At 35.0% G+C, this 18,143-nt stretch overlaps 1 protein-coding gene and 1 non-coding gene across 3 annotated transcripts in view; one reads left to right on the forward strand and one right to left on the reverse strand.

The window, feature by feature from the left end:
- The window catches only part of Itga1 (integrin subunit alpha 1), a 159,076-nt gene that overhangs the window by 13,894 nt on the left and 127,039 nt on the right, over positions 1-18,143 (reverse strand). For both annotated transcript variants that reach the window (XM_020178086.2, XM_074077506.1), the window contains exons 20-28: positions 17,776-17,856; positions 14,993-15,069; positions 12,813-12,902; positions 11,362-11,464; positions 8,636-8,749; positions 7,263-7,367; positions 7,010-7,114; positions 4,799-4,891; positions 2,338-2,454 (exon numbers count right to left, since the gene is read on the reverse strand). In XM_020178086.2, coding sequence (XP_020033675.1) covers positions 2,338-2,454; positions 4,799-4,891; positions 7,010-7,114; positions 7,263-7,367; positions 8,636-8,749; positions 11,362-11,464; positions 12,813-12,902; positions 14,993-15,069; positions 17,776-17,856 — 885 coding nt within the window. The remainder of the gene's footprint in view (positions 1-2,337; positions 2,455-4,798; positions 4,892-7,009; positions 7,115-7,262; positions 7,368-8,635; positions 8,750-11,361; positions 11,465-12,812; positions 12,903-14,992; positions 15,070-17,775; positions 17,857-18,143) is intronic.
- LOC141424401 (U6 spliceosomal RNA) lies at positions 13,183-13,290 on the forward strand. The gene has a single exon (XR_012449338.1). It is a non-coding gene; the product is annotated as a U6 spliceosomal RNA (small nuclear RNA).

The following is an 18,143-nucleotide window of genomic DNA, read 5'->3' on the forward strand; positions in this document are numbered from 1 at the left end:
AAATGTAGTTTCAGTGCTTGGCTGAAAAGGTTGTTGTAGGACAAAAAAGGACAACAGAGTGCTAACAATTAATAGTGTTGGCACAGGATTCAAATCCTTGCTAGCCTTAGATCCTGGAAAACATGCTTAACTTTTCAGTGCTTCGGTCTCCTCGCAGAATGAGGTTCATAACAGTGTTTTCCTTATAGTGTTGATGTGAATATTATGTAAGAATGCTTAAGGCAGAAAAAGTTAAAGCAGTTCCTGGCACACAGAGAACACTCAATATGAGCTAGCTCCCTTCCCTTTTACCTAGGAAACATAGCTATGACTCCTAGGCTTCCCGGTGAAATGTTTTAACTAACTAAATCTACTGGTCAAGACAGTTTGGACTGTCACTAATAAAATGACATCACTTAGTGAGTTATGTTATGTTATGTTAGGGCCATAGGAAACAGGTTAGAGGAAAGCTTTGTGCAGAATGTCCAGCTCCAAGCAAGGTAAGGGGCTGCGATTTGTCCATGTCCTATAGGACCCCTGTGGAGCTCTCCCAGATTCATGGCCCCAAACCAGTGCAGATCTGCATTCCAGGGGAACAGAGGACCACAGCCTAGTTGGGAAAGAGAGATTGAGGTGGTAGGACAGAGCACTGTAACTCTGGGTAAGGGTGTCACTCTCTTCTCCAGCCTGAGGACTCCAGCAGACCAAGGACTGGCTCTCAGAGTCCCCTTGTTTTCCCACATCTGCATGACCTGGCCTCAAGAAGGGAGCATCTCAGTAAGTGAGATTGATTTACACATATTTATCAACTGTCTACATGTACCAGGCATTATGAACTAGATACTGTCCCTTGCCCTCCTGGAGCTTACAGCCTAGTGGGGCAGAATATTAAACAACACAAATAGCTATATCGTAGAAGGCCTTGAAGGGGGTGGCGGGGAGTTTGGGTTTTACTTTAAATCCGATGGGGAACCATAAAAAATTTAATCAGGAAAAAAAGAAGACAAACTTTGTTAAATGACCTTTGGGGATAAAAAGGTCTTAGAAGCCACAGATGTATCAACACTACATTTACTGGATGGAAAAATGTGTTTACTTTTACATTTATGTTTTTTTTTTTTTCAGACTAGAGTCCAAAAAAACAGGTGTATAAAACTTCCTTTTTGTTTGTCTGTCTTAAACAGTCATGAGGCCAGAGGCCAGAGAGAACTTACTCAAATATCAGCTCTGACTTTCCTTTCCCTTGCCAGTGGTTTCCTAAAATTGTTTGGGCAAGTGCAGTGCTCACACTAGAGGACCATCCTGACAGAAATCATCAGGAACAGTCTGTGTTAGAGGTGCTTATGTATGAAGAAACCACTTCCTGCATTTCAAACACAACCAATAAGCCAGGCCTGGGGTACCACGATGTGGCAAAGCCAGGTATTACAGAGAACACTCACACCTTGTAATTCAGATGAAGGACTGGATTTAGAATGTGGCAGAGAATTCTGTCTTGTAGACTTTGCAGGAGAAAAGTCACAGACTCTATCAACTGAATTAAATGTCATTTATCTACATGTTTAACATGGCTTTGTTCATATTCTCCTCTGATAGTAAACACCCAAAGAGGAAGTCAGTCATTATAGAAGAGTCAGAAAGGAACAGTGGCTAAAAAAAAAGCTATTATCTCAGCTTGTTTGAAAATGATATAGCTGTCTGAAAAGTCTTGTATAGCTAAGCTTAAGCAAAATCCTATGTAAATTACCAGCTGAACCTGACAGAAAATAGATGGTCACCCAACCTTATAAAATAATTTGAAATAAGAGTCCATGAAACTCTAAGATTTCTCTTACAGCAACTAATTAGTAAATTATCCATTGCTTACCCAGGCACACGATTATTACATAAAATGTGGTATGTATGCCTGTACATCAAAGAACTATTTGGTCTTTAAGATACATACATGTCATGTGATTAGGACAAGGTTTATTTCAATCATGAATCTACTGTTTATATGACTTTAAATTGACATAGAATTCAATTTTATTTTTGCTATAAAAGAAAGTTTTCATTCTTCTCTGCTATAAGTAATATATACTTATTCAAAAACTTAAAATGTTAAATAGTCTTTGATAATCCTAACTAATAGAGAAATCCTCCATTGATTTTTGGATATATTTATCACAAAATAAGTTAGATTTTTTTCTTTTTTAAAAATTAGAGGAAGCTGTGCACATGTCTGAATATCATTTTAAAATTCATTTCAATATTTCTTTCATTGCTGTACAATGCCACATTCCACAGCATGGGCAAATCATAATATATTTCACCACCTTGCTGTAGTCTGGAATAGAGTCAGAGGGACTTGAAACTCACCTTCCACAGTGCTAATATGAGCAGCATTAGCAGCAAGAGTCCTGCGAATGCACTCAGGAGGATAACCCATAATGGCACTCTGCCTGGGATCCCATCTTTGGAAACTTGAATAGCAAGCTGAAAATGATTAAACAAGTTTGTTAACAGTGATGAGCACCTATTAGAACTTCTTCTGGAACACTGAATTCTTGCAGGCCATATTTTTCTACCGAACAGTATACTTAGTCAAATTACTATAAAAAGAGAAAACATTGAGTTTACATTTAAAACTGCCCTTCAATTATTCTAAATCTTTATTCATGTCAAATTTATTACTACCAAAAAAGCATTTATAATTTTATCTTTTATAACTTTATACATAGAGAATGTCAGCTAATTGTGGTGGTTCTTTCCTGTAATCCGAGCTACTTTGGAGGCAGAGACGGGAGGATCATGTTTTGAAGCCAGCTTAGGTGAAAGTTAGTGAGATCTTAAAGAACAAGCCAGGGATAGTAGTGCACAACTTTAATACCAGCTACTTTGGAATTGTAGGTATGACAATTGTGATCTGAGGCTGGCATTGGGCAAAAAGCATGAGACCCTGCCTAAAAAAATCACGAAAACAAAAAAAGAACTAGAGGTGCAGCTCAAGTGGTAGAGAGCTTGACTAGAAAGTGTGAAGTCCGTAAGGGTTGGCGGAGTGGCTCAAGTGACAGAGCACTACCTTCCTGCCAAGCATAAGGCCCTGAGTCCAAGTTCAAACCCCAGTACCACCATGTCTTCTTTTAATTCTAATGTGCTACAATTCTAATGATATGAAGATATAATTTTCATACAATGACACACACACACTTCAAGCATATATAATATATACCCATCTCATTGTGCTTTTTATCCTAGCATACTGTCTCTTCTTAGTGACTTATGTCTTAGTCACCTATAATTTAGGTCCTAACTGAAGTTCACTGTGGAATAGATGGCTTTCAGTGTTCCAGCTTCTTGAGCTCTCTTGGTGTGACACCTAAACCTTAATGAAACTTGTCTGCTCTATAACCCTGATAGATCTGAAAAATCAATGTAGCAAAGGTATCACTGGCTAAATAACAATGGCTCAAGTATCTGTACCTGCCTTTTGCCTGGAACATTTCAATTCCTCCATCTATAGGGAAGATTGGATAGAAAAGGAAACTAAAAGAGGAGATGTTTGTATACAGTAGATACTGATCAAACTCCTTAAGCCACTCCAGGCAGACCATTGCTGATGCATCAGAAACACAGAATAGATAAACACAGAATCAGACCATTGAGAGAGACTTTAAACACATCTAAAACAATTCTCTGAACTTACAGATGTGGAGGCTGGGTCTTATCAAGATTAGTGACTGTAGTGAAATCACACAATTACAAAATGATCACTTTTAGTGATTTTATCAATGTAAGTTTAATTTTCCTTTAGGATATAATATAGAATAAATATGTCCAGGAGAATTTTTAATAAACATTGAGGAGAAATAAAGCTAATTATAAAATTTTAACACAACATACTTAGGAATCAAAAATACTTTCCCCCTCCAAAAAAATCTACATGTACATTTTTCAGGATTTTGTGAAATGCTGACTTTTCTGCACGGGGAACACTTTGCATTTTTCATTGATAAGCTAGTGCTCTTTATGAAGAGGTAAGCTTTATGGGCATGCATTTTCTTTTTCGTTAAGGACGCATAGATCATTTACATGGGGAAAGTTTGAAATCGGCAATTTTACAAGAACATCTGAGTATTAATAGCTTCCAAATATATATATATAACTCCCATGGTTCTGCTTATCCACATACAATATTTAAAGTCTCCCAGGAAAAGAGGGGAATAAAACAATTACTTTGACCTTATTTCATAAAAGGACAAGGATTATGAAAACCCTCAAGATTGTATTTTTAATCATTTATTTATTTTATCATTTTTACATTTACTCACACGTGTATACATTGTTTGATTCAGCATGAATCTGAATTAGGGTTTACCATTTAATTTTTGTTTCAGATTTCCCAAATACTAAATGAAAAAAACTTCAAAAATTTCACATGTATTCTTGGACAGTATAAAAGCACTTTCTGTAAAGAAACTGTTTCTCCAAATCTGCTCTTCAGATACCAGCTGCATTTTATAATGTCAGTTTTTCAGGAGAAAAGTTACAATTGTATCATTTGCTATCAAGGTGAAAGTAAAAACACACAGTTGCTGTGGTAGTTAGGAGTAATACGTCAAACGTGGCATGTTAATTGTAAATATCACAATTATCCCAGTTTCTTAGAAAGAACAAGACTAAAATCACACTTAAATCTAATGAAGTGCAAAGCAAATAATACCTGCCACTTATGGAGAAGCACACCATCACTGCTGAAGAGTCTACATGCGATTATAAAACATGTCAAAAAATTCAGAGCGAAATGCATAATGTTTGCACAACACAGAGCTGTACTTACCTCTCTTTTTTGGTTGCTACTATTTAAAATCAGTGATGTATTTTGACTCTGAAGCTCTCCCCTTACTGTCAGATTTAAGCTAGAAAAATGTGTCTGAAAAGCAGATTAAAACTTGCTTTTAATATATTACACTGATCAAAATCATGTTTCAGTAGTACAATGATTAAAGATGACTTTTCTGGGAGATTAAAAACACTAGTTTTGTTTACTTCCAAATGGAAATAGTAGTATGCACTGAACACTGGATGCCCTTCCTCCCTTCTTTGTACCCCCAAGTCCCCACTTAAATCTAAATAATTTCCATTCAAGATTTTTCCTTAGAAAACAAAATCTCAAACTCCGCCCACTTTTAATGTAGCTAGTTATGAAAGAGCTACATTTTGTAATGAGGATTTCCTAGAGGCACTTATTTATGATTAAACATGATTGCCACAATTCAACAATTCAAGACTTACAAAAATAACTTAATATATTCAAAAATAGCAATATCATATGATCAACTATATACTTAAGAGAGAGTCACATAATATAAAACACAATAAACTGCTAAATACAGACAAAGGTGACAAACACCGTAAATGGTTAATCTATATGGGAGAAGTTACAGCATTATCAGTCCTTTTAGCTAAGTGAAAATAAGCAGAAGATTGTATTATAATTACACCATCAATTAAGTGGTATCAAACATCATTTTTTTGTGTGTGGTACTGGGGTTTGAACTCAGAATTTAAAGCAGTTTGTTGTCAGATGGATTTGGCTTTAACAAGGGTTAAAAATGTCCTTCAAAATATATTTGCATAGAATAAAATCTGATAAAACACAAGTTCATAATAGATGCTTGGAGCAAGCTTTTTCTCTCACTCCCTTGTAGGAGTGAGCTTTCTCTTGCTCCTGGTTATTACTGAACCTAACTGGGCTTAACTGGGGGAGACTGGAGATTCAGAAAAGAGACAGACAGTAGGATCAAGTGTGTTGGGCACTGGGATGGAGACGCACAACCCTCATTGCTTCTTTTCTCTATTAATCTTTTCATTTACTCTGCTTCTTATCTCTATCTTTATTCTTTAAGGCCTCACTCCTTTACAGTTCTTTAAAACCTTGCTTCTAAAGTCTTTCAAACCTTGCTTTGCTGTTCTTTAAAACCTCTTTTCTTAGACTTGCTCTGTCCCATGTTTTCTCTTAGCTGTTCTTTAGCATAATACCTAAGTCTTTGCCCCCAGACTTGCACTGTCTCTTTAGCTTTCTTAAAGCCTTGGTGCTCAGACTTGCAAACAATAGCCATGCCTAAAATCTGCACATGCATGACTCTTAAAGTCTCAGTCCTTAGACTTGCACTGTCCCATGTTCTCTGTAGCTTTTCTTTAGCTTAGCTTTTCTAAAGCCTATGTATAAAGTTCTCAGTGCAGACTTGCACTGTCCTATGTTCTCTCTTTAGCTTTCTTAAGATCTTGGCTCTCAGGCTTGCTAGCAATTCCCCTTTAGGAATTCTTTCCCTCAACAATCTTTTCCCTTAAGCAATTCTCTTCCCTTCCAAAAGCCTTCCCCATCAAAAAGCCAAAAAGCAAAAGTCTCGCTTCCTCCTTCAGAGAGTCTTTTATACCCAGTGGTAAACAGGGTGGAACAGCAGTTCTTTGGGAGGGGTGTGACATTGTAACAGGAGAAACCTGCGTTCCTGCTTCTCAGAACTTAAAGAGCCTAGGAGAAGCAGCTGTTCTGCATTTTTCTCTTCTGTGGCCGTGGGCTGTGTCAGTCTCAGTTTACAGATAAACATCTTAGGAAAAACAGTAGAGCTGCAGCTTGCCTTGCTTATGTCCAGTTCTCATGGGCTTCTCATAATCCACTCATCACAGATGCTAGCTCTCCTTTGTTAGTGATGTCAAGAATTGTAACTCTATCTATAATTCTTTGTACTTTAACTGGGTTTGAAACTAGTAAGATAAGCACAAGTTCTTTTACGTCACAAAGAATAAAGATGAGAGATGGAAAAAGTCTGTATCTGGAAGGGGACCTTGTAGGTAACTTTTTTATCAACAGATTGGGAAGATGAGGCCTACATAGCTGGTTAAGGAGAGCTGTGGGTAGGATCACATCCTCGAGCTGCCAATTTCATGCCTTCCATAGTGGGGCTGTGGTTTGCACACACATACCAAGTTATGAACAAATATTTGTTGACTTAATTCAATAACTGCATAGAAAAATGCAACCACTTACTTTTATAAAAGTTGGTTTCCACAAGATAAGTGACACATTCACCTGGCTTACTTCAGCGGGAACCAGATTACATGTGATGGTAGCCAATTTACATGTGCTGCAGTCCTGTTTGAATTTCCAGAGTTACATATTAGTATTCTTGCTATGTGGTCAATGATGCATATTAAAGTACTTCACATAGTTATTTCTAGGTTGGTACTGAATTTATTCCGTTTGGAAAGATAGCATAAAGTAAAAATAGCACTTAATTTACCAGAATTGTGCCTTGTTTGAGACCTTCAGATTTTGATATCATCATTTTCTTTCCAGAGTTGATACCAAGAGGATCCTCGAGGCTCTGGGGTCTGCAGTTTGCATTCTTGAAAAATGAAAATATTTCCTTTAGCAGATAAAAAGTGGGTATGGTATCATAGATGACAAACATTTTTGTAAGTGTGTAGAATGGATGAGGTGTAAGGCATCAGCCATATATTCTAAACCCTGGATAATAATTACTGCTGCCATGGAGATTTAGAATTGTAATGGAAGTTGTTAGTAAAGAAAGGATGCTAGTAAAATTACTATTGTATGAGCAGAATATTCATTTTAATTTATTGTTTTCTTCAAGGATTAGCTAATAATTCCCATAAGACAGAGAGAAAAATTTAAAACTTTATTGAGGAAAAAGAAAGAGTTATTATTTGTTCTTCAATATAATGACTGTTATCCTGGATAAGAGGAAAATTCCAGAGGTTTATTTTTTTTTCCCACTTTTAGGGAAGCATTTAAAGGATTATAAGCCAAGTGTTACTGTTACTTTTTTCTTATTTCTGAGAATACTTTAATTAAAAAATCTAATTAGTGTACATTAATTGTACAAAATAACAGATTTCCTTGTGACATTTTTATATACAGCTATCATTTACTTTGATCACAGTGAATACCTTAACTTTGTAAAGATGAAAAGAAGACAGATTGTCAAATGCTGAAATCATACATGCATTAGTTTAATACTGTTATTTTTCTATTTTTTTAGAGACTAAGTCACAATAATTAACTGCCATTTCGTCTCACTTGATGATACAAGTACAAGGGATACAATGCTTCTATTGTTTGCAATAAGGGAGTAAATATTCTGTTTTATGTGCAGCTATGTACATTTACAAGCAACTGAAAAAAATCTCTTTATAGTATTGTTTGTCCACCTCAAACAAATTAAAAATGTATCAAGCATTTCAGATATAAATCATCAACAAATTATATAAAATCTACTCTAGTGTATTGAATGGTAATACCAAAAAAATGCCCAAGTCTAAACATCCTGAATCTATGAATGTGACCTCATTTGAAAATTCACAAAATCTTTGAAGATTCATTTTCAGTTGAGGAAATCCTGGATTTCAACAGGGCTCCAATTCCAATGATGAGTACGCAAAAATAAATAGAGACAGAAAAGGAGGACACTCAGAAACTTAGAGAACTAACATGTCTACTAAATAACTAGTGGACATTATTATTTTTTATAATTTTCTAAATGCCTCTCCATGTTACTTTGGTAAATCTCGTTATCACAATGATCATGCAGAACAAAAGACAAGGTAAAAAAGATAGCAGCAATGGAATAATTGTAAGGCACCTACAACTTACATCAGAAGATGACCATCCAACTGGATATAGCACAGGAAAACCATTTGATGTCAAATTGGGGAATGAAATCGACAGCTGAAGTTCTGGCATTGGAAAATGTCCTCTTTTTCTAATCTACAGGAAAAAAAATAGAAACAATCCTTTCTTCATCATCTTTAACAGCATCCTTTCCATGACATGTAGGAATTGGCTGTTAGTTGATGCATTAAGTTGCATACATTTTGATTTTCCCAGTGAACACAGTTAATGACACTGTTCAGGAATTGCCTTACTTAAGCCAATATGAAAATACTTATGTTTGTCAATAGCCATATGCATCAGCTACAATTGTATCATTTCTTCATCCTTCACTCTTTTAAAATGATACTAAGATTAATAGAAAACCAGAATTGAAAAGTTGTCTTGTTTTGTATTATTTTATTACCATTCCCAACATCCTTTCTAACACACCAGGGTTTTTGGAACTGGAAAGGAAGAGGACCATTTACCTGATTCACTTGGAACAATTTAGCATATTTTTGCTTGCCTTAACCCAGTTGTCATAATCCTCTACAGTCATCAGTCACTCTAACTAAGCTAGATGGGACTTGCTACCACTGGTGAGGCAAATCAGAGACCCATGTGCTTCTCTTCACAATTCTGCACCTAGCTTGGACTAATGTTGCTATTTGTTGATACTCTAGCCTGAGGAGTCAGCTTGACTTCCAACTCAACCTAGATTTGTTTTTATCCACTAATCCAGGATTCCCACACACTCATATCACAGTATGCAGCCATGACGAGTGTAGTTTATAGAGAAGGGTGGACAGGATGAAGCCCAGCAGAAAGCTGAAGTCTTTGCCTGATTAGAAAAAATTGAGTTGGGACCACCAGGTACAGTGGCTTCCCTCCTACCATACAAGTGTGAGCTGCAGATGCCAGGAGGTCTACCACCTACCTAACTAAGCCTTCCAGATTAAGATGCTCTGATCTGGAGCAATTATCTGTGATTGCTAAAGATGCATCCCTTAGTCCTGGAATGCTGGAGATTCCCAACCAGTTCAGCCTGCCTCATAAACATGAGCATGCCCTTGACTATCTTCTGATGGTAAGATGTCCTGAGTTTGCCTGGCCTGGTCTCCCAGTTGAACTACATTTGTTTCTTGATGTTTACTCAGAAATCCTATATTCTGTTATTATCACTTTTTTCCTCTTCTTTTTATCCTTCTCCTCCTCCTTTTTTTCCTCTCCTTTCATCTTTTTAGCGTTACTGGGGTTTGAACTCAGGGCCTTGTAATTGCTAGGCAGGTGCTCTACCACTTGAGCCATGTACCCAGCCCTTTTTGCTTTAGTTATTTTTTGAATAGGCTCTCACATTTATGCCTCAGCCAGCCTGGACCACAATTCTCCTACTTAGGCTTCCCTTGAAGCTGGATGACAGGTGTATGCTACCACACCTAGGTTTTTATTGATTTGTTGGGTCTTGCTAACTTTTTGCCTGGCCTGGCCTCAAACTCAGATCCTCCAGGTCTCTGCCTCACAAGTAGCTAGGATTACAGCTGTGAGACACCATGCCCAGCTATTATTATCACTTTTTTCTTTTCAAAAAATGGTCCTCGTACAAACATTGGAAGCTACTGGAAATAAACAGAAAATATAAGTTTCCTACAGTCTACTACCTTGATAACATTTCAGTGTATAATTTACTTGTCTTTATTATTTGCATATATTCACATTCTATAAAATTTGTATCACATTAAAAGTAAAATTTTGTATACTGTCTGCAAAATTTATTGTGCTATGGTATTTTCCCTTAAAACATTTAAGTTCTTTGAGAATATGGCTGCTAAAACCTAAATAACAACCACATACTAAATTAGTTGTTTACTATGTACCTGCCATACATTGTGCTAATAATCTCACTTACATTTTTGCCTTAACTTTGTTAATAACTCTGAAGTAGATTAGATTTCCTTATCTCTGTTTTATCTAACAATTTTAAAGGAAAATGTAAAAAATAAACTTATAAGGTCACAGGGCTGTTAAATAGCAGAATTATGGTTTCTAATTCCAAAATGTGGCCTCTGAAATATAATATCTTGCTTCCCCATTGAAAATATGATATTGTTTTCATAGAATATATGATAATTTAAGTAACTCTATGTTATTAAGCTTTTATATTGTGTCCATGTCTAGTTTTTAAACTATTATAAACATTAAGAACTAAAATTTTTGTACCACCAATAATTTAATAAAGATACACATAAAGATTTATGCTCAGTGATTTTTTTTTTTTCTTTTGTGGGACTGGGGATTGAACCCAAGGCTTCATGCTTATAAAGCAGGTACTCTACCGCTTGAGCTACACCTCCAGTCCATTTTGCCTTAGTTATTTTGGAGATGGAACTATTTCCCAGGGCTGGCCTTAAGCTAGGATTCTCCTGGTCTCAGCCTCTCAAGTAGCTGTAATCTCCCAAGTAAGATTACAGGCATGAGCCACTGATGCCTGACTCAGAAAGTCATTTTAAATGATTATGCTTCATTTTATGGGGAAATTAAAGATGTGGATCTTTAAAACTGATTCAAATTGTATCATCAACTTATATAAAATATTTTAAAATAGTAAAATTGTAAGGAAAAATATGCTAAGATATAAAGGTTAAATGTTGAAGCATGTTTCTTTTTGTCTATTAATACTCTAATTTATAACTTTGCCAATAATTTCTTAGAATATTAATATAGCTTACCAAGTACAAGATATTGATTTCGTTTCCAATGTCTTCAGTGGAATTAATAACTTCAGGAACTGACTCATTGGCCGCAATTGAAATATGGTATTCACTTGCAGAGCTTCAAAGAAGTAATTAGAAAAATAAAATAAAATGTCAACAGTTTTATTTTTATTTGGACTCATTCTTTTTTTTCTTCACACTATGTAATACCACAAAAATACTTATAGAGAGTTCAAATCAGAGGGGAATTCCTTTGCTCAGCAACCCCAAATTAAACCTTTGAGGAAGGTAAGAAGGAATATACAACTTAGTTTAATAGTCATCAACACTTGACTCTAAATTGCTAAATTGCACGCAAATTTTTAAATAAAAATTTTGCTGTTAAGTTTCTATAAAGTTACTGCCATTTACATTAGTAAAAAAATCAAGGTAAATTTTGGTACTTTTAGTAGAGATGAATTTTTGCTTGGTTTTAAAATGTTTACATTTTCACAGTTTTAAATCCTATGTTTATTGCTTAGACTTGAAAGTTCAGTCTTCTCCATAGAAACTTTCATGGTTTGTAGGTGAACTTGGTAGAACTAATGAACATGTCTTCAAGCAGTCAAGAGAAGACAAGCAAAAAAAAAAAAAAATTAGGCATTTGCCAAAATTTAATTTTAAGTAAATGGAAAATCATTAGGAAACCTTTGTATTGACAGAAGTGGTAATAAAAAAATAGAAAACAGACAAGAGAGTCTAAAGGCTAAGGAATATAAGCAATATTTATAATCTTCATTTTGTGACCTTTTATGAATAAAGAAAAAGTGCCATGGAAAATAAGTAAATAATGTGATAAGATTTTTAGATTAAACTGAACTTGCCACCAATTCTTAAAAATCAGTAAATCTGTATACATTGCACATAATTACTCGGCAAAATCTTGGAGTTCTGCTTAAGCAAGGAATTTATATAGGGAAAGTTTGCCAACGTGACTGATGTTTGCATAGACAAGTTCTTAAGAGAAAGAATAGTCTATGAATAATGGAAGAAATAAATGGCTCATCAATGAGAAATGCTCTAGTTTGTGTGCTCAGAATAGCCAGGCTGATAAAATACCACGGCATGAGGATCATGGCCAAGAAACATGCCAGCGACCTGTCAGAAAAGTACTGTATTTTGGGAAGGACTTCTAGGACTTCAGCTCTCACTTAGGAGTTAAGACTGGATTGCTTGAGCAATCTCACATTTTGAGGTATTTAGTACACTGGCTCTCAAATGATAGGGTGCGTATAATTTCCTGGAAGGCTTATTTCACATGAATATTAGGTGCCATCCAGAGTTTCTGGCTCAGCTGGGTCTGGGGTGGTGTTGGAGAATTGTATAATAAATTCCCAGGTGGTGGTAACGCTCTTGGCCAAAGACCACACATTGAGAGTCATTGGTTAACAGAAAGACATCAACATATAAATGTGATTTCCTCCTACCTGTAAAACTGTAGTCCAACTTCATATTTTACTGGGATGGAAATATTTGCTTCATTATCAGCAAGGGATTCAGGAGGTTCTTCGCTGTCACTGGAATATACACAGCGCATTCAGATCAAACAATTATTTTGAGACATTTCTAAGTATTTGAAAGAGAAGATTATATCTGCAAATAAGTAAAAGCTTAAAAGAGTGGAATTCTTGCTTATTTTTTAATCAGGGTGAGGAGGAAGATGACAAACGAGTGTGATATACATATTATTTGTAAAGCACTTATTTATTCACTTGATTTTGGTTATACTTTTAATTATATACGTATCTATATTTATAATGTTAGTATTCTCATACTCATTGAAAATATGTGTAAAGTGTGCTCACCTCGGCAGCACATACACTAAAAGTTGGAACTATACAGAGAAGATTAGCATGGCCCCTGTGCAAGGATGACAGGCAAATTCGTGAAGTGTTCCGTATAAAAAAAGTATGAGTGATATTACTCATATAGCCAGAGAATGGCATTGTTGGACACTGGTACATTTTGGGCAAGCTATTTAATCTCTCAGTTCCTTGGTTTCTTCATCTATAAAATGGGTATTTTCTCACTAAATGATTATTAGATGTTAATTAAATGACTAATCAGTATAAAGTGCTTAAGATTGTGCCTATGACATAGGGAATAAGTATTAGGTTTTATTATTATTATTACTATACACATCCCTCTTCCTACTGACCAAGCACCTAGCATCAAACTGTCTCAGAGAATGGGCACTGAGTACCTTCTAATGGCTCTGCTTGTTCCCAAGTGTATACAGTGGCTTCCTACGAGCAGTGACAGAGCGTGCTGCCTTGACTTAGGGTATCGGTGTTACTGAGTTCTTAGTATGAAAGGTTGTTCCCCTTCTCTCTCATCTACTCCATAGTGCAGCTAACTAATCTTCCTAAAAAGCAGTTCTGTACATATGCCTCTGACTCCTCAAGTCCTGTCCCACAAAGCAAACAATTCCTTGTACTGAAGTTCAGTATCTAGTATCGTATGGTAGAATTCATACTTCTTGTTTACTTCTCATTACTGCTTTATGTATTCTTAATATTTCAGCTAAAATTGATTACTGAGTATTCCTCAACTAGATCAACTGCTCTACCTTTATGTTTTTGCTCAAGCTGTATATTTTGCCGGAAAATGTTCTATCTATTCCTATTCAACAACCTCTCTGAAAAATGCTATTCATCCTTTGGGATCTTTCTCAGTTAAATTTTCTTGCTAAAGTTTTCTTGTCTTCTTATTGCCAAGTAGACACAATTTCACTCTCCATTAATTAAGTCTCTGACACGTGGTTTATATTTCTATTATTGATTGTCCTTACTTTATCTTGTATAGGAATGATTTTCATATTAGTCTCAATCCCCTGAGATATTCATCCATGAGAATTTCCATGCCTTCTGCACTTCTATGTTCCTTATAAAGACTACTTCAATATCTTGTTCACAGCAGATGTCAAATAAACACTTGTTGAGTTAAATTGAATCAAATATACAGAATTGATTTATTCACAATTCATTTCTGTTACTTTTTCACTTGTCCTCTATTCAATCATTTTTATATTGAAGTACATGCTAGTTACTGAGAATAAAGCAATACAAGATAGAACTTGATCTCACTGGTGATGTGCAGGGGATAGTTACACTTAGAAGAAAGTTAATCCATTATTTCAATTCCCTTATTGGCCTTTTGCTTCTTTTAGCTATGTGTTCTATGATAACTTTTCAGATGCTTTGACAGATTTGGATAAAAATCTATTAAACTACAAAGGATATAAAATTTTAAGTACATATAATGATTCAATTGACCTTGATGGATAGTCAGTAAGAATTTTTAAATGAACAGATTCCATCCATTGAATTTAAGTGCAATTTGGCAGATGTAACAATTGTGTGATTATCTTATATCAGCCATATAACCAAAGATTTAATCCAGTTGATTATATTACTTCTCTTAATTGAGAATTTTTGCTAATTATACTCATAAGGGGCTTTTTGTGAAGAAAAGTATATCATGGACTTTTACTGATCTCATATAAGCTGCAAGAAACTGTCAGTGACTGTATAAGGCAAAATATTCCAATTGTAGGGAAGAAATTAGATGTATGCATGCACATATGCTTACACTCACATAAACCAACCTTGTTGTGCTTAAATGAACAGCCACATTTTCCATAAGACATGATGTATTAAACTGAAATAATATTTTGAAAGTTACCTATGAAATAAAAATGTATGTTTAGTAATGAAAAAGAAATAGAACAGAAAAGAAAATGTTAACTTTGATAATTAAAATATTCATTTTACGTAAATGACTTCCTAAACTCAAATTATAAAGTTGTTTCAGAAATATTATCATACAAAATGTAACCACATCACATCTCAGAAAAATACAGAATAATATATGATACATATGTGCTTTAAAATGTGAACATGTCATATACTTTGCATATTGCTATAGTCTGAATGTTTGACTCCTTTCAAAATACATGTGTTGAATCTTATTCACCAATGTTACGGTGCGAGGAAGTGGGGCCTTTTGGCAGGGGATTAGGTCACGAGGGCCCACGTGAGTGGGATTAGTTATAAAACAGGCCCCAGAAAGCTGCCTCCCCTTTCAACTACCTGGAATTACTGTCAGTGTCTTGATCTTGGATTTATCAGCTTCATAACTAAGATAAATAAATTTCTCATTTATATGCTACTCAGTTTATGGTATTTTGTTACGGCAGTGCAAATAGACTAAAACACATAATAATATTGATTTTAAACACTTTATTCAAGTTATATTAATGAAAATCATTTACACTAACTGAAGAGCATCACCATGAAGGTACATTTTACTTATTTTATTATGGTACCATGGTTTATCAGATCACAATAACAAGTATAATTGTGAAATGGTCATAATTAAAGTCTCTTTAATATGGAAATTTCAATTACTAAATTATTTGTTCAAAGAAATATGTCACCTATAGTGTTCTAGTCCGAGTCTTCATAATAATACATATGAAGTGATATTTCTTTATCTCAAAGCCAATCGTGTTTTATGCTAATTGAAGTATTTTGGAATTCAGACCAGCAAAATATATAACCCAAAATGTACAATTAATAGAAACTACTTAAAATTGTATGTTTGTGATTAAGTGCTGGACAGGAGAAGGTTTGATACTTATTGCTCTTGTAACCAAGGTAGGCACCATTCACAAAAAGGGATGACTAGACTCTCAAAGGTCATGAGATTTACATGGTTTTACCATATCATGTATAGAATTTTCTTTTGCATTTCTCTTACATATATCTTGATTTACATTTTAAAAGAAAAAAAGAGTTATTCTAAGAATTGCAACCTCTGCACTATTTTCCTTGCTTTGGAATAGTAATCACCATTCCAGTTGAAGCTTTTCTACATAGGCTTGCACTGTAATAGACAGAGGGTCAAATCGTCTGAGTGCTTCAGTTAGCTCTCTCTTTCCTTAAACCTCCATGACTAGCGTGGGCATGTACATCTTTGCATTCTTGATGAGTCTTTGCATCTAGGGGAAAATGCTAGCAGAGAAGTAGGGCTGAAGAAACTGCCGATGGCAATATTCACCTGAAACTAAAAATCTAGATCTTGAACCTAAAGAACAGTCTAAGCATAAAGCCCATTTCAAAATTACTTGCAAGATGACTTCCCATCTCTTTGGGGATAACATAATAGATACTTTCATTTAAGCTTTCGCCCTAATTAGTACAACATTTCTGAATAGAGGAATAAATGGTAAAGAAACTTGTGGGCAGAGTGAATAGCTTTTTTTCTCAATGGTGTCAGAAAACTGGATATCCATATGCAGAGAATGAATTGGACTCTTTCTTTACTTCAAAGACAGAAAGTTCTTCAAAGTGGAACATAGACCTAAGTGGGAGAGCTAAAATCATAAAACTCTTGGAAGAAAGCAAGGAAAGAATATTTATGACCTTGGATCAGGCAAAATCTTCTTAGATTTGACAAAGTACAAAGGACAAAAGATTAAATATGTAAATTAGACTATGTCAAAATTAAAAGCATTTATTTTCAAATAAAATGAAAAGACAACGGACAAAATTTATAAATCATGTATTTGATAAGGGACTTGAATATAGATATATGAAGAGCTCTCACAATTTAATAATATAAAAGCAAATCTGATTTAAAAATGGGTAAAGGATTATAGCACATATTCCTCCAAAGACTATATACTTTAATGGCCAATATTTCCATGAAAATTGCTTTAAACATCATTTTCTGTTAGGGAAATACACATTGAAATCACAATGAGACATGTATATCACTTCACACACACACCAGGATGACTATAATTAAAAAGACTTAATTAAACAATGTGAAGAAATTTAGGCCCTCATTCATTGCTGGTGGGAATGTAAAATTGTTCATCCACTTGTCTACTATAAATTTTGTCTTGACTCATGCAGTACTTGGCTTTTGTTTCTGTCTTTGTCTGTTTGGACTCCTGTAACAAAATGTCTTATATTGGATAATTTAAAAACAACAGAAATTTACTGCTCACAAGTCTGGAGTCTGGAAATCCCAAGATCAAAAGATCAGAAGACTCAGTGTCTAATGAAGGCCACTTTCTACACATTGTACCTACCATGTGACTTCATATGATAGAAGGGACAAACAAGCACCCTTGGACCTCTTTTATGAAGCAACTAATCCCAAAAGCCCCACTTCTTACTACTATCACATTGGGGATTAAGCTTTAATGTATGGATTTTAGGAAGACACAAACATTCAGATTCTAGCAGATTTCCAAGCATTTTTACTCAATCCTTTTCAACTACTTCATCTAAATTACCATTGGAAGGATTTCTACATTCAGTTTTGAGTATATTGCTTTTCATATCTATTTGTTATATGCATTTTGTATAATCTGCTCACCATTTCTCCTGTTCTCAGAAAAGGATATCCAACTTTACATGTGATATTATGATTGGATTCACAACTATCTTTTTGGATCCCCTAGAAAGAGAAAGTAGACAGAATTAGAGCAAAGAAGCAGGGAAAATGTTCCAACTTGTTGTTTTAGAATTTTCCCAACTGTGCCTTAGTGACTGCCTTGCCAAGACTTATCTCTCAATTTATCTGAAAGAGTCATAGCACTTCAAAACCACCTGTTCCATAGCTCTGAAAGCATCACTTGAGAGACAAAGCACATCTCACTATCCTGACTAAACACACAGTTGGAAAAAGAGACCACTAACATTACCTACCTCCTGAAGGAATAATCCACATATATTGGATGATAC

Source organism: Castor canadensis, chromosome 6 (genome assembly GCF_047511655.1).
Source record: "Castor canadensis chromosome 6, mCasCan1.hap1v2, whole genome shotgun sequence".
In the NCBI taxonomy this organism is placed as follows: domain Eukaryota; kingdom Metazoa; phylum Chordata; class Mammalia; order Rodentia; family Castoridae; genus Castor; species Castor canadensis.